Source organism: Geotrypetes seraphini, chromosome 13 (assembly GCF_902459505.1).
Source record: "Geotrypetes seraphini chromosome 13, aGeoSer1.1, whole genome shotgun sequence".
NCBI classification, from domain to species: Eukaryota; Metazoa; Chordata; class Amphibia; order Gymnophiona; family Dermophiidae; genus Geotrypetes; species Geotrypetes seraphini.
In genome coordinates this window covers 57,762,794-57,784,936 of record NC_047096.1, presented here as the reverse complement: position 1 = coordinate 57,784,936, position 22,143 = coordinate 57,762,794, and the positions used below count along the sequence as shown (strand labels likewise).

At 44.4% G+C, this 22,143-nt stretch overlaps 1 protein-coding gene across 1 annotated transcript in view; it reads right to left on the bottom strand.

Annotated features, from left to right (window-relative positions):
• The window catches only part of PDK2 (pyruvate dehydrogenase kinase 2), a 28,099-nt gene extending 6,339 nt beyond the window's left edge, over nt 1-21,760 (bottom strand). Inside the window, exons 1-9 of the mRNA XM_033917548.1 lie at nt 21,485-21,760; nt 10,743-10,884; nt 8,180-8,251; nt 6,977-7,161; nt 3,845-3,934; nt 3,666-3,743; nt 1,421-1,497; nt 1,238-1,336; nt 1,040-1,147 (exon numbers count right to left, since the gene is read on the bottom strand). Of these exons, the coding sequence (XP_033773439.1) occupies nt 1,040-1,147; nt 1,238-1,336; nt 1,421-1,497; nt 3,666-3,743; nt 3,845-3,934; nt 6,977-7,161; nt 8,180-8,251; nt 10,743-10,884; nt 21,485-21,608 (975 nt within the window). The 5' untranslated portion in view covers nt 21,609-21,760. The remainder of the gene's footprint in view (nt 1-1,039; nt 1,148-1,237; nt 1,337-1,420; nt 1,498-3,665; nt 3,744-3,844; nt 3,935-6,976; nt 7,162-8,179; nt 8,252-10,742; nt 10,885-21,484) is intronic.
• Nucleotides 21,761-22,143: the final 383 nt, after the last annotated feature.

Genomic DNA, 22,143 nt, shown 5'->3' with positions numbered 1-22,143 from the left:
TAGGTTTTGGGGAGCTCACTATACATTATAAAGGGGTTATGGTGAGATGTACGTCTGGCACCCTTTATGTGAAGTTCACAGCAGTGTCCTCTAAGGCGCCCCACTGCTCTGTTGGTAAGTGTAGGCGGCCAGTATGTTACAATGCTAGCCCCTCCCAAGTCCAAATGGTCTGGATTTGAACATTTTGAACCTGGAATGTTTTTTGTGGTTGAAAATGGCCAAACAAGTTGGACATCGTGACAGCCAAAACGTCCAAATAGGTGATTTTCAAAAAAGATTTTGGTCTAGTGGTTTAAAAAATGGCTGGTTTGGGAATTCGGATTTTGGAAGTGCTTCTCGGGACATCCAAAGTCGGACTTAGACATGCTATCAAAAATGCCCCTCATTGTGATTTTGTGAGAGATACAGATCGTGATACAACCAGCTCTTTCATTTTGAAATTTCTCCATCATTTTACTAGTGTTAACAGCTGTGTCCAGGGCACAAAATGAGAAAGATAAAAAGAAGAATGACAGATAAAAGCAGAAAAAAAAAATCATACAGAAAGAGCTCGGCATCTCCAAGTCCAAGCATACATGATACAGACTGAGGCAAACTCATGAAATAATGGCAAACGTCACCCACATGCTCGGAAAAAGTCTCATTTTCTGAGCTTTGAGAGAGCCTATATCATCACATTACCCATCTGAGTGGTTCATTTATCCTTCTTGTCAACAGAGAGGCAAACTCTGGATCACCAGCAGCTGGCCAGAGAGCTCAGAGCTGATCTGGTCATGTCCTGGGCCATTCAACAACCTCAGAAGCGAGGCATTTGCTATTTATTGGCTAAAATACAAAAACTGTACAACCAGGCAGTATTACAATGCTCTAAAGTTACTGAATGAGAGACGTACAAATTACTAATCTTTAATCGACTGCTTGGTGGTTGGCCAAATTCCAACACTGACAGCAAGCTACAGAAGGCCACTGGATGGAGAGAAAGACCAATTTGTTGGAAAAAGACCGATAGCAGAGCACGGTTTCCACCCAGGATACGTACCAGGGGAGTGCCTCCTGTGCCAGGCTGTGGAGTGGGTGCAGTGGAATACATGTAACTGAAGAGCCTCTCGATCTTCCGCAGTGGGACACCGCCACCTCGGTCGCTCATCTGCACAAGAAATAGATCTTTCAAGCTTTGCAGAGCGGGCCGCCGGAGCCCCTCCCATCACCCCAGAACAAGCTCACCACTGGTCACTACCTTAATGGCCACATCTTCTCCTCCGAGAGCCACCATGACTTTGATGGGGGGCAAGGAAGGGCTGGACTCCTGACTCTCCACTGTGGCCCGCATGGCATTCTGTGGAGAAACACAGAGAACTGTGCTGAAAGGATCACGCTGAAGCACGAGAGAAAGCGGGACAGACACCAGGACAGCGCCTACCTTGAAGAGTTCAAAGAGTATATGGTAGAGGTGAGACGGTACATACACAACGTGGATGGGCTGCCTGGGATTGTTAGCTGTGGAAAGAAAGAGCAGCAGATGAAGGAAGAGCCTCGGGCACAGCCAGCACGAGAACCCGTTACACAAAGCGACGCAGTACATGACGGCAGAGAAAGACCGCATGGTCCATCTAGTTTACCCAACAAGGTAGCCAGAGCTGTGTCCGCCACTCCGTATGGGCCCCCAGCCACTGTAAAAGCCACCTGCTTGCTTCATAAACTTGCAAACGGCCCAGTCCTTATTCACAACTGGTAAAGCACCATATTTGTTTATCATTCCCTCTGTCATAATTAGATTGTAAGCTCTTTTGAGAAGGGACCATCTCTTGCGTGTTTAATGTACAGTGCTGCGTGCGTCCGATAGAGCTACAGAAGTAATCAACAGTTGTAGAAATACTCAAACACTTCTGTTCACTAAGCAGGCAATGGGAGAAATCCGCCCGCTGGACAAGTAAAAGTCGCTCACAACACAAACATTCTGATATCACGCATATAGATCGGGGGAAGGTAACCTTTATTTACAGAGGGTCTCATGAATGTCAGTGCTATCCTTAGGAGGCCACCACATTACGTAACGTTGGAACTGGAAAGGAACAGAGCTCCACTGGCCTTCTGGGATACATAGGTAAAATTTTAACTAAAAACAATATTCAGTCAGCGGTGGTGGGCAGCGGTTTTTTTCTCCACCACCGTCTGTATTCCAGGACGTTCAATGCCAGGCCATGTCCGGCCACCAGCACTGAATATCCGGTTGGCTGCTAAAACTTGTGCAGTTAGGGGAAAATTCTGTAAATGGCGTCTACAATCTAGGCACCTCTCGCATGCCAATCCCACTTGTGCCTTTAATGTAGGCCAGGGTTTTAAAGGCCTACCTTATAGGCACCTAAGTCCTTTAGAGAATGGCGCTTAGCAGCGCCTAAGCCCTTCTCTGCCCCTAAACACACCGACTTTACTGTTAGGCGTTGCTAGGCGCCATGTGATAGGTGCCTCTCGTTTGCAGAACCACGCCCAAGAAGACAGGCGACTACCACCCAATTCATTTTCTTCAGTTATGAACTTCTTAAAGCTCATAATTGGAGCCAATTTAGTAATCAGGTGCTAATTGTGACTGATTCATAGTAAGGCATAGTAAGGGGAGGTGGGGTGGGGGGGTTGGGGGACGGACTGCCTTGGGCGCCATCTTCGTGAGGGCCGCATGGGCGAACCTTTCAAGAGGTACACGGGAGACTCCCAAGCGGCGGGGAAGAGTTGGGGGGGCACAAAGTGTGGTGATGCCAGGCACCACCGCCCCGGGTGCCAACCTCCCTCGCTACGGCTCTGCGCTGAATATTCGTGGTTAGCCATGGACAAGCGATTTAAACGGCCAGGAGTCTCTCCAGGCCACTTAAATCGCTTTGAAAATTAGGCGGAATAGAAACAAACTTCTGGAGTGGCTATTGTGAAACTATAACCTTTAAAATCATCAAAACTTTGGTTAACTCTGATTTTCCGTGTATACTTCCCATGGTTCATAGGCCACTTAAAATTCAATGGTGGGCTCCATTCGGCCTGCAGGTTCCTTGTTTATTTACATTTATTAAATAATCCCAAAGTATTTGGCAGTACACTCCTCCCTCCTTATTCGCGGTTTCGGCACCCGCAGTTTCGACTATTCATGGATTTTTGTGCCGGGACCCCCTCCCCCCCCCCACACACACCTAGTGAATCGACCTTACCCGGTGGTCTAGCGGTGACGCCGAGTGGGAGCGATTTTCCTATACTCCTGCCCCATGCAGAGCCGTCATCGAAAATGGCTGCTGTGAGTTCCCGTGGTCTCACGAGACTACAACAGGAACTCACGGCAGCCATTTTTGATGACGGCTCTGTGTGGGGCAGGAATGCACGAAGATCGCTCCCGTCCCGCGTTATTGCTAGACCATCAGGTAAGGTCCGGGATGCAGGAGGGAGGCGGGGGTGGGTCAAAGTCGGCCCAAAAGTTATTTGCAAATTTTCAATATTCGCGGGCCGGCTCTGCCCCTAACCACCGCGAATACCAAGTTAAAATAAGAACAATACACATAATCATAATAAAATTAAATCAATTTACACATCAATTATGCTTTGATCTGATTTATCCTGCTTTCAATGGAGCATCTCACTCACCCCTAATCTGGAAGTACGCAACGCCATCATGACCAGTTACTCACCATTAATCTCTTGGATTTCCAGCTCAGGGGAAGCCAGGTAATATTTATCACAGAGCATCTTTGCCATGTCAAAGGCATCTGAAAGAGAGCGCGAGGAGCTCAGTTTGAGGTTCGCACACGCATATTTCAGCGCTGATCTGTCAGGCATTACATCGGAAAGAACTCCCAGCCCCTCATACCTTTCACCACCTCAGTCACGTCACAGTTTGGGTCGATGCTTCCAATGTGCTTGGGGTGAGCAGGGTTCATGGCGCCGTCAAAAATAAGGGCTAAAAAGGGAGATTCAGAGAGGGAAATGTTCACTGTGCACATAGAGGCAAAGAATGGGGGGGAGAAGGGGGAACAGGCAACCCGAAAATCCTAAGTGAGTGCCAAACAGTGAGTGACCACAGTCCGACACAGAGACATACTGTACAGATGAAAACTGAACGGGAAACCCCAAGACTGCAGATGCAGATCACACGTAAGAGAAACGGACACGGAACGTACATTTCCTCCTGCACTGGGCAAACGTATCAGAGATGCACATTTTCTGAAGCTGACAGCTGAAAAGCTACCTCTACTCTTATTACTTATAGAGCGCTGTACATTGTGACATTTATAGACGGTCCCTGCTCCGAAGAGCTTACAATCTAACTTGGACAGACAGACATGACACAGAGGGTTGGGGATGCAGAAGCCAAGGGGAGAGGAGTTCGGAGTTGGAAGCACTCTCAAAGAGGTGGGTTCACATTTATAGACGGTCCCTGCTCGGAAGAGCTTACAATCTAACTTGGACACACAGACATGACACAGAGGGTTGGGGATGCAGAAGCCAAGGGGAGAGGAGTTCAGAGTTGGAAGCACTCTCAAAGAGGTGGGCTCACATTTATAGACGGTCCCTGCTCGGAAGAGCTTACAATCTTGGACAGATGCAGACCTATATAAGCTCCATATAACCCTGGGCTGGGGGGTTACCAGAGAACCAGCATGTTGCATGTTGTGACCACAGGCCAGAAACGAAGGACACCACCCCATCAACACCAAATTCCCAGGGTGCAAATGTGAGAAATGACATGAAAATCCTGGTCTGTCCTCAACTGCCCCCCTTTCCATGTGGGCCCTGCTCTTGATCACTTTCTACAGAAGTGACTCGTAAACACAGATAATAAAGAAAACACATTAAATGGAAGGAGGCGGACCAGAAAATGAGTTTTTCTTAGAAGGGAGAGGGAGAAAAATAACAAGATAAGAGGTTAGCAAGGAAGAATAAAAGGAGAGCAAAGTCTAAACATGGTGCAGAGCTTTGCAGGGCGCTGAAGGTCTCGTGTGACTGGGCTGGGGGAAGAAGAGAAAAGGAGGAAGAAATTACACAATCCCCGTCCTTTGTTCTGGATCACTAAGCAGTGGTAAACAAGGACGCCACAGGCCCCTCCTCCCCTGGCTATCATTTATAGCTTTTCCTAACTGGGAAAGCAGCAGTCACTGCACTACAGTACTCCCCCGAAATTCATAGGGGTTCCGTTCCAGGAACACCTGCGAATTTCGAAAAACCGCAAATGCGGTTTTGAGTCTGTATGAAGGCAGGAGAGGGCAACTGGGGCGCCAGCGGGTGCAGTAAATCATACCTGATATGCTCCGGGGAGGGGGGCGGAGGAGAGGAGGAAGAGGAATCGGCTGTGCAGAAGGCTGATTGGCTGACTGGGGGGGAGAGGTGGAGGAATCGGCTGTGAAGGCTGATTGGCTGACCGGGGTGGGAGAGGAGGAGGAATCAGCTGTGCAGAAGGCTGATTGGCTGATCAGGGGGGGGGAGAGGCGGAGGAATCAGCTATGCAGAAGGCTGGTTGGCTGACCGGGGGATGGGGGGAGAGGAGGAGGAATCAGCTGTGCAGAAGGCTGATTGGCTGACCGGGGGGGGAAGAGGCGAAGGAATCGGCTGTGCAGAAAGCTGATTGGCTGACCGGGGGGGAGAGGCGGAGGAATCAGCTGTGAAGGCTGATTGGCTGACCGGGGTGGGAGAGGAGGAGGAATCAGCTGTGCAGAAGGCTGATTGGCTGATCAGGGGGGGGGAGAGGCGGAGGAATCAGCTATGCAGAAGGCTGGTTGGCTGACCGGGGGGGGGGGGAGAGGAGGAGGAATCAGCTGTGCAGAAGGCTGATTGGCTGACCGGGGGGGGGAAGAGGCGAAGGAATCGGCTGTGCAGAAAGCTGATTGGCTGACCGGGGGGGAGAGGTGGAGGAATCGGCTGTGAAGGCTGATTGGCTGACCGGGGTGGGAGAGGAGGAGGAATCGGCTGTGCAGAAGGCTGATTGGCTGATCACGGGGGGGGGGGGGGGAGAGGCAGAGGAATCAGCTATGCAGAAGGCTGGTTGGCTGACCGGGGGGGGGGGGAGAGGAGGAGGAATCAGCTGTGCAGAAGGCTGATTGGCTGACTGGGGGGAAGAGGCGAAGGAATCAGCTGTGCAGAAGGCTGATTGGCTGACTGGGGGGAAGAGGCGAAGGAATCAGCTGTGCAGAAGGCTGATTGGCTGACCGGGGGGGGAGAGGCAGAGGAATCGGCTGTGCAGAAGGCTGATTGGCTGACCGGGACGGGGCGGGAGAGGAGAGGAGGAGGAATCGGCTGTGCAGAAGGCTGATTCACGGACTCATTCCCTGTATTTGCTGACAAGAAGAGGCAGTCAGAAAATACCGTGAATAACTGGGAACACTGTATACAGGGACTTTGCAAACTGGCTCTTGCTCTCATAGAGCAAACAAAACAAAAAACTGCAGACTTTGTACACGATGCAGGCAGACTTTATTTATAACGAATAAAACATTAGATTAAAAACCTTTTACCAGGCAAGGGACCCAACACGGTCCGTGTTTCGTATAATCTTCATCAGGGGTCCAATAAGTGACGTGCTGAGGAAATCTGAAATGCTGGTGACACGCTGAAAGTGAAACCTCGGCAGCACTTTCAGCGTGTCACCAGCGTTTCAGATTTCCTCAGCACGTCACTTATTGGACCCCTGATGAAGATTATACGAAACACGGACCGTGTTGGGTCCCTTGCCTGGTAAAAGGTTTTTAATCTAATGTTTTATTCGTTATAAATAAAGTCTGCCTGCATCGTGTACAAAGTCTGCAGTTTTTTGTTTTGCTTGCTCTGGATTGTTTTTCACTGCAGACAGTTGGACCATTGTTTCTTTACTTCGGTTGGTCTTGCTCTCATAGACCCAGGCCTCACACCAGTAATCAAGACCCGGTACTCATCGCACTAGGGGGTCCATGCCCATCACTGTCTCAGCCCCACCTTGCCCGCTCCACCCGCATAGGTGCCCAGTTCTTACTATGCTGGTTGATCAACATCCGGATGGAGATTCGGCTCAGGTAGAAGCGATCCAGAAAGTACTGAATGTTCTGGTTAGTGACTGGGTCGTCGCCAAAAGCCTCCTTATACTCTACTACGCCCTGTGCCATCGTGGGTACCACCTCGTTATGGCGATTCCGGATGGTGATGAGAGCATCAGTGAAGCTGGAAACAGACAGAGCCGTATTACTACTAGTTATTTCTATAGCACTGAAAGGCGTACGCAGCACTATACATGTTCGGTCCCTGCCCAGAAAAGCTTACAATCTAATTTGGACAGACAGGATATATAAAGGTTGGGGAGTTTCTAGCAGAGAGAACGATAGGCAAGTCACTCAATCCCCCCATTGCCCCAGGTACATTAGATAGATTGTGAGTCCATTGGGATAGACAGGGAATAATGCTTGAGTAACTGAGTAAATTCATGTAAACCATTCTGAGCTTCCCTGGAAGAACAGTATAGAAAACTGACTAAATAAATAGTATGAAAAGTTTCAGCCTCTAATAACCAGGCTGATTGGCTGGTATTGTGACCTCATAATGCCTCATTCCAACCTCATCAGTGATGTCACAATGGCTAGATTGTCCTATACTTGGCTCACTTCTATTTCTAGAGTGGTGCAGTGATTAAAGCTATAGGGGTTGTGGGTTCAAACTCACCCTGCTCCTTGTGACCCTGGGTAAGTCACTTAATCCCCCCCATTGCCCCAAGTACATTAGATAGATTGAGAGCCCACCAGGACAGACAGGGAAAAATGCTTGAGTACCTGAATAAATTCATGTAAACCGTTCTGAGCTCCCCTGAGGGAGCGGTATAGAAAACTGAATAAATAAATAAAATGACTGAGGTGGGTTTGACAATACTACTCTCTTACACTGCCAAGAGAATTACAAAATCAGGAGATGGGTCCATGCTCAGTATCAGCCCACTATACTCACTGTCCAGCAGACAGGGATAATGTTGGGAGTGGGGGGGGGGGGGGTATGAGGGGTTGAAATTGGGACAGCTTCCCTGGGCCCCAAGCCTACCAGAACCTGAAGAAGGCACAGCCTGCTGGAGGGCTCTGGCACTCTCTCCCAAATTTCTGCCCTGAGTATCAGCATGTCTAAAACCAGCACTCCCCTTACAAAGCTGGAAGAGGGTCAATGCATGCTAAGTGACACCCAAAGCCCTCCAACTCACTTCCCCAGGGTGCTCTGGTCATCAGGGTTCTTGTGCAGGAACTCCAGGATATCCAACAGACTCTGAACATACCTGTGAGAATTAAAAATGGAAAGAAGAAGGGGGAGAGATTATAATCCACTCACTTCACGTCTACTCTTTGCATCAGCTAGTCTCCCATCTTCATCACAACAAGCTCCGCAGGGATTATGTGCTGATCCATTCTAAATTCTATACAACTGGTTCCTACATGTGCCGGAGGTAAAACCAGGACTGGCTCACATATCCACACAATTGTCCAGCCACGTCATTCAGGGATCCTCTCAAGGATATCATTTAGTCAGATTCATTGATCAGTGTGGGACTTTTTCTTATGGGTATATCGAATGGATTTTCTTTTACTGATTATACTCAGCAGGATCAGGGCCACTGGTGTTTTAGTTAATGAAAGGTCGGCTTAAACTTCAGGTATAATGAGGCAAATCAGATGCAAGGCTATTTGCTCCTTTGAAACACTTTGGCCCTTCCCTGGGATTTTATGTCCTGCAGAGAATAAAAAACATTGAAACATCTGTCCAAAAAACAGGTGTTGTGGGTCCGTTTGCATGTCAAAATGACATTTAAGTGATTAGGCAGGAAATCCAGGTAAAGCATTCTGGGCACAGAGCAAGCCAGGGCACCCAGCAGCCCCCAGGCCAACGTGAACTGGTCTCCCTCTCAGGCTGGGCTGGGTACGGTGGAGGCAGGGAGGGGCTGAGGGAAGGCGCCCTTGGAGGGCCGAGGAGGAAGGCACAGCTCGGAAAAACAAGCCTCACGTGATACCGAAAGTAGAGCAAAGTTCACAGGCTGCTGCCAGCTGCAGAATAACTGAGGCAAGCCACTGCTTGTCCTTGGCCGCCAACCCACCCCTGCGCCCCCCTCCCCCACCAGCTCGCCAGACTTGTTGATGGAACAAAAGGGATGGTTTGTTTCCACTCTGACTAGAAATAGATGAGCGATTTTTAAACTCTGAACACACTGTGTTCCTTAAATTAAGCACGCTTGATAAGATGCCCTTCACCCAGCTGGCTTCTCCGACCATATTCAGGGAGGAGATGAAGCCACGTTTTTCCTGTTCTGGGCATAACTGGCTGTGTTCCTCTTATCTCCCCAAAATAGCCCTTATTTATTTATTTAAAAATTGATATACCGTATAATAAGTATGCGGTTTACAAAATTACATGCATACATATTTTAAGAAATGCTAAACGTTTCAACAAGACAAACACAAGAAGACATTAACGGCATCATTGTTAAAATCTTCTTTTAAATTCATCCTACAAGATGGAAACACAAGATCCCTTTCAGACGTGGCACCAAGCTGTACGAGTACGGGACACAAGGTATCTCGCCAATCCCAGTCTCCCAAATCATGCCAGGAAGAGGCAGTGCAGGAGCCCCTAAGGAGCCATCGCTTACTGCGGGCACATGTAGGAATATGCATGGGTGTGGGTGGTAAGGGTTTTCCATTTTGAACAGCAGGGTTTCGCAAACCTATACTGGTGCCCTCACAGCCCTGATTTTTCAAATTATCACATTCCAGATTGGGGCTAGTGCTGGTTTCCACCTCCACCCAATGAAAATACAGCAAGCTGGAAAAGGTGCCGGGAGAGTGGCATGCCATTTCAGGATATTAGATACACACCCAGATACACACCAATGTGGAAACTCAGCTGGCTTGGGGTGGGGGGAGTCATATGGAATTATAAGAAGCCGCCACCAGCCAGCATCACACAAGCAGCCCTGAGAGAACATGTCTCCTGTCACCTATTTAAGAAGAAAGATCAGCTCTCATGCACATTTTAACCAAACCATGGAGAAATAAATATCCGGGGTGGGAGGGGTGGAATTAGGGCGGAATTGCTAAGACCAGGTGTAGTGTCCAAACTAGACCTAATGACAATCCCTTCCAAACCTTCTGGCTGAGATTAAATGTTTTTGAGTAAGGGATGAGGCGGAGGGAATTAACGCCCTACCATCTGAACCAATTGGGGAAATGCTGATGTTAACAACCACTGGCAAAGCAGATGAAACCTGTTAAAAAAGCAAAGTAAAGTCAGGCTTCCCTCAAACCTCTCAAGTCATGTCTAGCGATCCAGTACCAAGTCCCACAAGTCCATTTGCAGGCCCAATCTTGTGACATGCACTCTTTCACTCAATATTTTCTGTCCTGCAACTTCTGTAGAAGAAGAAACCCAGAAAATTTTCTGCACAAAGTGCTGGGGGTGGGGAGGGGGGAAAGAGGGGTTGGAGATTCACAAGGAAGTGGGGAGACAGCCCCCTTCACGTCTCGCAGGCATGACTTAGTCTGAATTCTTCCCCCCACCTCCCAGAAGTTGCAAGGACAAATATTTTGGGGTAAAAAGCAGAAGTTTCAAAAGCCTGCCAGAAAACGGATTGAGGCCTCTTTCAGGTACAGTTTTGGCCTGAGCCTTAAATTCGGGATGGCAACCCAAGCAGAGACCACACATAATTACCGTACAGTCCTTACAAAAATGCTTTAAGGCAAAATAAGTGTGAGGCCAGCCTCTTCTGCATCACTCACCAGCTCTGGACCATTTGCACAGATTGGGTGCCCAGTAAGCGATCGGGAAGCAGGTTAATCTCCTTCATGATGTTGGCGAGACGGACGGGGAGCTCCTGCCGCAGGAACACAAAGGAGGTTTTCTCGCAGGCATTGCTGGACCCTACATGGAGCAGAACACAGATTTAAGGACAGCGGCTAGCAGGCTGGGCTGGCCCAACCATTAGGCATGACTAGGGTTGCCTAGGGAGGCAGTTTTGAGAGGGCCACAACCCCCCCCAAAAAAACCCCCAAAAAAGCCCAACAAAACCCACCTGTAGTCAAAGCAAAACAGTAAAGTCCCGACAGCCACAGTAAGTCCAAGAACCATCAGCGTCTACTTTTACCTGCCAAAGTGTTTCGTTTTTTCAGTTCAAACATTTTTTTGAATTTTTATAACCAAAAAAAGTCTGATGCGCAATTCTGCGTTTTTATAATACAGTAAAACCTTGGTTTACAAGGATAATTCATTCTGAAAACATGCTTGTAATCCAAAACACTCGTATATAAAAGCGAATTTCCCCATGAGAAATAATGGAGACTCCACAACCCAAAAACAATACAAAATACTGTATGCACTCGTATTGCAAGACTTTGCTCGTTTATCAAGTTAAAATTTAATAAAATGTTTTGCTTCTCTTGCATACCAAGTTACTTGCAATCCAAGGTTTTACTGTATTTCTATAGAGCAGAGTTTAACTATCACAATCTTGGAGGGGAGCAGATATATTTTCAGGTCCTTACCCCATCTGCTCCCCCTCCAAGATTGTGCAGGCGTAAGGCTTAGGGTAGAGAATGACACAGGGACCAATTTTGTTCCCGTCCCCACGGGAATTCATTTCCCCGTCCCGTTCTTTGCCTCTCGCTGCCCCTTTTCTGCATGCTCTGTCCTCGTCTGCACAAGCCTCAAACACTCGAGACTTGTGCGGTTAAGGCAGAGCTTACAGGAATAGGGCAGGGACAGCGACAAACTCACGGGGACGGAACAGATAAATTGAGGTCCTGCGGGGACTGGGACAAATTTGTCCCCGTGTCATTCTCTAGCCCAGGGGTGTCAAAGTCCCTCCTCGAGGGCCGCAATCCAGTCGGGTTTTCAGGATTTCCCCAATGAATATGCATGAGATCTATTTGCATGCACTGCTTTCATTGTATGTTAGTAGATCTCATGCATATTCAGTGGGGAAATCCTGAAAACCCAACTGGATTGCGGCCCTCGAGGAGGGACTTTGACACCCCTGCTCTAGCCTAAGGTTCACCTAGGGCACTTGTAAAGGAGTGTGAATGCCTGCCGAAAACTCAAAATACACACACACACATGATGAAGTTAGAGTGGTATTATAAGGTGCTCTGTCTCACAGGTCGATATCAGCTACTAATGTGCATTCTGCCGTCTGGACCTTCACGTTTCACTGCCGTGGTGCTGACACTCAAAAATTGGTCAGACCCAAGAGAAACCCCATCCCAGCCGCAGCCTGCTCTGCCTCAGAAATTGTGCAACAAGGTTAATCCAGGGATGCTGAGTGAGGACTCCAAATAAAGGGTGGGCTCAAATAGGAAACCAGGTTAATGAACAACTCGTCACGCAACATTCCCTGCCAGAACATGTGAAAAGGGAACACCACGGGTGCACTCTCGTTTTCTAGGAGTAAAGGAGACGAGATCCCTGCACTCTGTCATCCCACGCCAATCTCGCATGGGTCGCTTGGACCAGAAGCTCTTTGGCCAGGAATAATCTAAGCACCAAAATGATCCTGCACGCTAACGAAAATCAAACGAACTGCTGTGTTAAAACTTCTTCAGAACACAGCGGTTCGTTTGATTTTCGGCCTGAAAAAACACGACCATGTTGCTCCATTTTACCAGCAGTTGCCTTTTGAGGCAAGAATACTGTTGACGTTCGGTTGCATTTGGTTTAAGGCCTTATTTGCTCTGGCTCCTACTTACCTGTCTTCATGTTTTGAACGATATAAACCAAACAGGATCACTCGAGGAAACCATAAAATCTTGCCAATATAAGAGATTTCTTGACAAACTATTTGCATTTCAGGCAGGCAAAATGAATTCATGGTTATGCACCATTATTTCTCAGACTTATTCTTATGTGTCTTTTAGGAAGCTGTTGAAAACTGATCTGTTTGGTAAATTTGTAAATTGAGGTTGTTTAAACCGCAAATTGATCGTTTAAAATGTTTATTTTAATTTGATCTTAATGTATTTTTAAGTCAAATGTATTTTAGTCACCGATTGTACAGTTCTTCTAGATGTGAACCGCCTAGAACTATGGGGTGTGGCGAAATATAAAAATAAAATTATTATTATTATTTTGACAGATAAAGACCTTTACGGTCTGCCCAACAAGGTGGTCAGAGATGAATTTGGCACTTCATCATGATTAATAAGATTAGTAACAAGCGTTCAAATGCTAACATTTAATCTTACCTCGTCATTGCATTTGAACTAAGATTAATTAAAGGGTTTTTAAATGGAGATCAAACTGTATAAACTCGGTGTATTTTTCTTAGGATTTATAATCTTCAAACACTTATCTCAAATGTATATAACCAAGGCCCTGGGTCCCTACGCAGACCACGTTTCAATATTCTTCATCAGGAGATCCAAAAATGATCTTAATGGACTATGAAATGGGTTGTTCGAAACCGCCAACGCTCCCAAAAGTTTTTCAGTTCGTGTTCGAGCACAAGTTACTAATATTATTGCACATCTAAACTTCGTCTGCCTTACTTTGACTTGTTCCTGATTAAACACTAGTTTACTGAATCTCTGTTTCTCCCTGCCAATTTTGGGGCCCAGACAGTAGAAGTCTGTCCGGCACCAGTTCCACTTCGACTGAAGTTGCTGTCAAAGTCCACTCCGGCCTTGATCCTGCTCTGGCTTTTGTGTTCCTAGGAGCCAGACATCGAAGTCTGCCCAGCACTGGCCATACCTCCCAGCCTTTGCCATCAAGGCTCACTCCAGTGACACAGGTGCTAATGATTAACAAATGAGATAGGAAGCCTGCCCTCAGGACACTTCTCTAAGCTAGTCCAGATAGTTCACACGGTGGGCACTCCTTGGCCTAGTGAGCCTTAGCTTCTGAGATCAGTAACATACAGTAACCTGGCCTTTACCAGTAGGAGGAAGGAATGGCCTAGTGGTTACAGCTACAGCCTCAGCACCCTGAGGTTGTGGGTTCAAGCCCCGTGCTGCTCCTTGTGACCCTGGGCAAGTCACTCAGTCCTCCTTTGCCCCAGGTACATTAGATAAGATTGGGAGACAGTTTGAGTATCTGAATGTAAACCACTTAGACCAGTGGTCTCAAACCTGCGGCCCGGGGGCCACATGTGGCCGGCCAGGTACTATTTTGAGGCCCTCGGTATGTTTATCATAATCACAAAAGTAAAATGAAACAGTCTCTTTAGCTATAAATGACAATATTATTATTAAGACTTAGCCAAAAGGAAAGATTTATAAACTATAAAGAGTTTTACCTCATGCAAAATTGTCATTTCTTTAATAAGACATTAACTATTTTTTTCTGAGGCCCTCCAAGTACTGACAAATCCAAAATGTGGCCCTGAAAAGGGTTTGAGTTTGAGACCACTGACTTAGACAATTAATAAGCGGTATATAAACATTCCGCTAGGCAGGGAATAGTGTGGCAAGGAAGGAAAGGTACCAGAATTTGGCAGCGGGTAAACAAGTCCCAGGTCTTATTGTGCATAAGAAGCCTCATCCCACACTTTCTGTGCAGCCCAGCTGTAATATAAGCTCCATTTCGTAGGCAACATTCCGTGCCAGCCAGGAAAGCTGTGGGCGGGACCAGGCCAAATCCAGAGGCCTTGGCTGACGAAACTGCAGCTGCTATTTCAAGGGCTACAGAGCGATTCTGAGGAGCTGCCCCGAGGCTTAGGCCACTCCAGACATGGAGGCTGAGCGAGGCAGAGAGGAGTTGAGCGCCATGTGGTAACTCTGGTGCCCACTGCATTCAAATGTAGGGTAACGAGGCCATGAAGTATTCGGTAACAATGCATAGAACGGAACAGCGGTTTCTGATGCGCATAACTTGATCGTTTTTTGCCAGGTCCAGGGCAGACTAGAAGGGATACTTAAGAAGATTTCTCGAAATTTAAATGCCTCATTTTTCTCTTCTATATACGAGTATATTATTTTACATTGCTTAGATTTGGTTGTACCATGATTTAGCGAGTTTTCACATTTTTAAATAAAGATAAAGATTTTTCTCCAGCCAGAATTTAAAATACCTGCAGGAGGAAACGGCGAAAATGCGCACGGGTCTGACCAAAAATGAAGTGTCAAGCGGACACCTATGGCAGCTGCTCTGCAATTAAATGGCAGCCTCGCAAAAACTGATGGCGGTAATATCTATGCGCATAGCAACAGTTGCAGACGTGGGCTGGCAACTTTCACTTGCTTCGGGCAAGCGTGCAAGAAGCCGCGCTTTACCGCTGAATCTTTGTGTGCTTTGTCTGGCAGGCATCCCCCGATCACTGCTCAAGCTCTGCGCACGTCAAATTGGCGTGGCACAAGCCTTCTGCACGCTGAAGAAGCTGCGCACTCAGCCATCCGTGAACTTTTCCGCCGCGACCTCAAGGAAAGGTAAGAAAAACCCACGGGAATAACGGCAGGAAACAAATTGGCCTGCTCAGAAAACCCCTCTCGAACATCAACTACAGAATTACTGACAAAGGGGAGTCTTTCCTTTAAAGTTCCCAATAAATTTTTTTTTTTTTTTTAATTATTATTCTTGATATACCACCTTTCCGTGGTACAAACAAAACAGCGTTTTTTTGTGCCACTCCGTCTCTACAACAGTCATTTTGGTGACTTGTTCAAAGCACATTTTTTATGTGAGATTTTTATATCCACCCGGACCCCTGAGGAGGGCGTGTTCACCAGAAATTGGACCGTGTATGCCAAGGTCTGGTAGGACAAACATATGTGGACTATCAAATTGCATTTTTGATTGTAAAGAGTAATAAATAAATCAGCTCTCAGAACATCCTCGTCCACTGTTTTTTGTTCTCAACAAACAAAACGGTTTACATATACAGACAGTCCCCGGGTTAAGAATAGCTTACATTTCTAAATTAGGCGGTTGCAGATAATCCAGAATGCTTCCATTAAACCAATTATGAAACCAAAGAAGTTTGATCATGTGACTCCTTTACTTCAAAAAGCTCATTGGCTTCCAGTGTCTCATCGTATTCTACATAAATTATGTTTGCTTACATTCAAATCTCTCATATTTAAAACTCCAGCTTTTATTTATAAAGCATTGATACCATATAATTTTTCTAGATTATTGAGATCAAATGACCAACATTTATTGGTCATTCCTTCACTTAAAATTATCAGTACTCGATGGCAATTTATCTTTACTATCACGGCGCCTCAGACTTGGAATTCACTCCCATTTTACTTAAGAGCGGAAAAGAATTTGGAAAAGTTTAAGAGCAAACTTAAGAGTTTTCTTCTTAAAGATGCATTCAATATTTAATCGAATTGCTTACTGCTCTTCTGTTTATTTTTAAACCTTCTATTCCGTTTTGTTCTTAACCTCTAATTGTTGACTCCTACATGACTTAGATTGTATTTCTTTCCTTGCCTATTGTTTCATTGTGTTCGTAAATGAGTTTTTTAAATTATGTTTTGCTGACTTAGTCCCTTTGTTAGTTATGTATGTTTATTTTATGTATATTTTAACTATGTATTTTGCTGATTTGTACTTCGCTTAGAATTTGGACTAAGCGATTAATCAAATTATAAATAAACTTGAAACTTGAAAGCTGTTTTTAAGTCGGATTTGTATGCAACTCAGAACTTGTGGATTCTTGCTGCTTACCTCTGTTCCCAGCTGACAAAAGGGTCAACCATCTCTATCAGGGTTCCCTGTAAGGTCCAGCATGCACCACCACACACTCTTCTTAAAGGTGGGCCTGCATCAATCCTGAATCTGCCACAGGAAATCCTGCTGCTCAGTGAACTCAAATGAAGCCACAACCGCGTTCCCTTGCTCCGGTTGCCTGCTTAAATAATTTGGGGCCTCTTTTATCCAAGTTGCGCTAGAGGTTTTTGGGGCGGGCCAGCGAGGTAAGTGCTCCGACGCCAAAAACCTCTAGCGCTGCTGGATAAAAGAGGCCCAAAATTATTTAAGCAGGCAACCAGAGCAAGGGAACTGGACACCCCAGGTAACCCTACAGCCTTATAGGCCCTCTCTCCCTTGAGATTTTGATGATTAAACGCAACAATCATGATCTTTTCAACACCATTCTTGCCACAACTATTTTCATATTTTAAAACTGATTGTAAACCGCTCAGATGACAAGAAATACACTTGGAAACAATCCTGTAAAAATGTATAACTAATTGGACTCTGCTTTGTATAGATGTGTGCACGGGTCTACTCTCTCTGCAGTTCAAAGAATATGCTGCTGGTTCTTTCGATTTGTGTGACCGTCGGGACATGAGCTATGGTTTTGCAGCCCCCTCGGAACCTGTGGTTCAGCCATCTCTGCCTGAGCCCCCTTCAGCACACCTCCAGTCCTGCAGCTTTTTCTCAGGAGGGAGGTTCCCCCCCCAATCTTCATTATTAATCCAATGTGAGACTCTATCCTATATAAATCCAACTCTGTCTGAAGATCTGACCCCTCCCTGCAAGCTAACCTAAACAAATATTATCAATGGACTTACGGCTAATATTGAGGCTGGACAGCAGAATGGTAGCAATCATGCTAACGAGAATAATGATAGCAGCAGGAATGCTATGAAGAAAGCTGTAAGAAGAATCGGAACGTACCAGCCATAAAAAATACATAAGGGTTGCCATACTAGGCTAGACCAAAAGGTCCATCAAGCCCAACAGTGGCCAACCCAGGATCCTAGGAATAAGCAGTGGTCTTTCTCAAGTCTATCTTATTATCCAAACCTTTTTTTAAACCCTGCTAACTGCTTTTACCACATTCTCTGGCATTGAATTCCAGAGTTTAATGTCACATTGTGTGAAGAAATATTTTCTCCAGTTTGTTTTAAATCTGCTACTTTGAAGCTTCATCGCATGCCCCCTCATCAAGTAAACAAGTGATTCACATCTATCCTTTCCACCCCACTCCTCTATCATATCACCCCTGAGCTGTCTCTTCTCCAAGTGAAGAGCCCTAGCCATTGTTAACCTGTCATCATAGAGAAATCGTCCCATCCCTTTTATCATTTTCATCACACTTCTCTGTACCATTCAGATTATGGCTATTATTAGAGTTGTTACTGTTCATGTAATATTGTAATTATAACTATATTGATATCATTGCTCATGATTACAATGGTGATATTAGTGATTATTTCTATATTTATAATTGCTAATATGGATTATGCCATGTCTCATGTTTACCATAGTGATATCAATCAATGATCATTGTTCATGTAATTATGATAGTGATATGATTATCACTATTTTGATCATTCTTGTGATATTTGTGATTATCACTTATATTATCATGATATTAATGACTACCACACATCTCATGATTACTATGATAGTACAGATTAATTATTCATATAATGATTATATCATGATTTTCACGAGCAATAATCATTAATATCAGTATAGACATGACAGCAATATTATCATTCTTGATTGTCACACATATGATAAATATGCTCGTTATCAAATCTCATGATTAGTATAGTACTATTAGTGATTATAACTTATATAATAAATGATAGTTATACTAGTTATTATCATGTCCCATGATTACATAGTGCTATTCATGATTATAATTTATATAGTCAATGGTATTAATGATTATCACTCATACATTATAATCATTACAATATTACTGATAATCACTCATATAGTTATAATTGTGATATTAATGATTATTTCTTATTACTATTTTTCCATAATAGCTCTATTAATGTTCACTCATATAAAAAATTATAGAAATAAATAATAGCAATATTAGTCACAGAATGAATGTTATTACTCATATAATAAATGATGATAGTGAAATTAGCAATCATTGATCACATAATAAATATCAGAATGAATGATTGTCGCTCATATAATAAGCGATGCTAGTGAAATTAGCAATCATTGATTGATTAGTAAATGTCAGAATGAATGTCGCTCATATAATAAACGATGCTAGTGAAATTAGCAATCATTGATTGATTAGTAAATGTCAGAATGAATGATTGTTGCTCATATATGCGATGCTAGTGATATTAGTGATCATTGATCACATAATAAATGACAGAATGAGATTATCACTCATATAATAAGCAACGCTACTGATATTAGCGATCATTGATAGAATGATTGATTGTCGCTCATATAAGCGATGCTAGTGAAATTAGTGATCATTGATCGCATAATGACAGAATGAATGATTGTCGCTCATATAATAAGCGATGCTAGTGAAATTAGAGATCATTGATCGCATAATAAATGACAGAATGAATATCACTCATCTAAGCGATGCTAGTGAAATTAGCGGTCATTGATAGAATGATTGTCGCTCATATAATAAGCTATGCTAGTGAAATTAGTGATCATTGATCGATTAGTAAATGTCAGAATGAATGATTGTCGCTCATATAATAAGCGATGCTAGTGATATTAGTGATCACTGATCGCTTAATAAATGACAGAATGAATGATTATCACTCATCTAAGTGATGCTAGTGAAATTAGCGATCATTGATCACATATTAAATGACAGAATGAATGATTATCGCTCTTATAATAAGCGATGCTAGTGATATTAGTGATTAATAGAATGATTGTCGCTCATATAATAAGCTATGCTAGTGAAATTAGCGATCATTGATCGATTAGTAAATGTCAGAATGAATGTCACTCATATAATAAGCGATGTTAGTGATATTAGTGATCCTTGATAGAATGATTGTCACTCATATAATAAGCAATAAGATAGTGACTCATATAAGATTGTCACTCATATAAGCAATAAGATAGTGAATGAATGATTATCGCTCATATAATAAGCGATGCTAGTGAAATTAACGATCATTGATCAATTAGTAAATGACAGAATGAATGATTATCGCTCATATAAGCGACGTTAGTGTTATTAGCGATCATTGATAGAATGATTGTCGCTCATATAATAAGCGATGCTAGTGAAATTAGTGATCACTGATCGCATAGTAAATGACAGAATGAATGATTATCGCTCATATAAGCAATGTTAGTGAAATTAGCGATCATTGATAGAATGATTGTCGCTCATATAAGCGATGCTAGTGAAATTAGCGATCAGTGATAGAATGATTGTCGCTCATATAAGCAATGCTAGTGATATTAGCGATCATTGATAGAATGATTAATTGTCACTCATATAAGCGATGCTAGTGAAATTAGTGATCATTGATTGCATAATAAATGACAATGAATGATTATCTCTCATGATGCTCGTTATATTAGTAAATGACAGAATGAATGATTATCGCTAATATAATAAGCGATGCTAGTGAAATTAGCGATCATTGATCAATTAGTAAAGGACAGCATGAATGATTATCGCTCATATAATAAGCGATGCTAGCGATCACCGATAGAATGAATGATTATCGCTCATATAATAAGCGACGCTAGTGATATTAGCGATCATTGATAGAATGATTAATTGTCACTCATATAAGCGATGCTAGTGAAATTAGTGATCATTGATCGATTAGTAAATGACAGCATGAATGATTATCACTCATATAAGCGATGCTAGTGATCATTGATAGAATGATTGTCGCTCATTTAATAAGCGATGCTCGTGAAATTAGTAAATGACAGCATGAATGATTATCGCTTATATAATAAGCGATGCTAGTGATCATTGATAGAATGATTGATTGTCACTCCTATAATAAGCAATGCTAGTGAAATTAGTGATCATTGATCGCAAAATGAGAATGAATAATTATCGCTCATGAAGCTCGTGAAATTAGTAAATGACTGAATGAATGATTATCGCTCATATAATAAGCGATGCTAGTGAAATTAGTGATCATTGATCGCATAATAAATGACAATGAATGATTATTGCTCATATAATAAGCGATGCTAGTGAAATTAGTGATCATTGATTGCATAATAAATGACAATGAATGATTATCTCTCATGATGCTCGTGAAATTAGTAAATGACAGCATGAATGATTATCGCTCATATAATAAGCGATGCTAGTGAAATGAGCGATCATTGATCAATTAGTAAATGACAGCATGAATGATTATCGCTCATATAATAAGCGATGCTAGTGAAATGAGCGATCATTGATCAATTAGTAAATGACAGCATGAATGATTATCGCTCATATAATAAGCGATGCTAGTGAAATGAGCGATCATTGATCAATTAGTAAATGACAGCATGAATGATTATCGCTCATATAATAAGCGATGCTAGTGAAATGAGCGATCATTGATCAATTAGTAAATGACAGCATGAATGATTATCGCTCATATAATAAGCGATGCTAGTGAAATGAGCGATCATTGATCAATTAGTAAATGACAGCATGAATGATTATCGCTCATATAATAAGCGATGCTAGTGAAATGAGCGATCATTGATCAATTATCGCTCATATAATAAGCGACGCTAGCGATCCCTGACAGAATGATTGTGGCTCCTCTAATAAGCGACGCTCGTGCTCTTAGCGACCCTCGATCCTTGCACGGGGATTTACCGAAGTCCAGGAACTGTTTCATGGAGAGGGGGGAAGGCGAGAATTTGGAGAAGTGCTCGATGTGTTTGGGGACCCCGGACAGGGCCGCGTTCTTCATCAGGTACCGCACGAAGCGCATCTTCATGTCCGATTCCGGTCCAATCCCCTTCCGCGCTTTCTCGGCTCCGAGTCCTGCTCCCGATCCAGTGCCGATTCGGTTCGGCTCAGCTGCCTCCGCTGCTCGCTCCCCCCGTCCGCCCGACTTCCATCTCTGGACCGAAAGCTCAGCCGCCTAAGACCCTACTGCGCTCCCTCCGCCAATCAGCGCGCTGCCCCGCCCCCTCGCCTTATCGCAGCCAATTACTACTAGTCAACAAGGCTAAAGCCAACGCCCACCTCGCCAGCGCCACGCCCTTTTCGAACTGCCGTCGCGTCAGCCTTTCTTGCAGTAACCCTTCACTGTCCGTGGCGACCCAGTTCCTGGCCCCTTGGGGGGACCCGAATCTCCGTCTCCCCTGCAGCCTTTTGTGGCACAGTAAAGCCAGGCAGAGAAGCCCTCCAGGGCCGGAATCCAGTCGGGTTTTCAGGATTTGCATGATCTCATGCATATTCATTTAGGAAATCCTGAAAGGCCACTTGTCCAGGGCCGAGGTTGGGCTTGTTTTGCCCCCATTACAGCA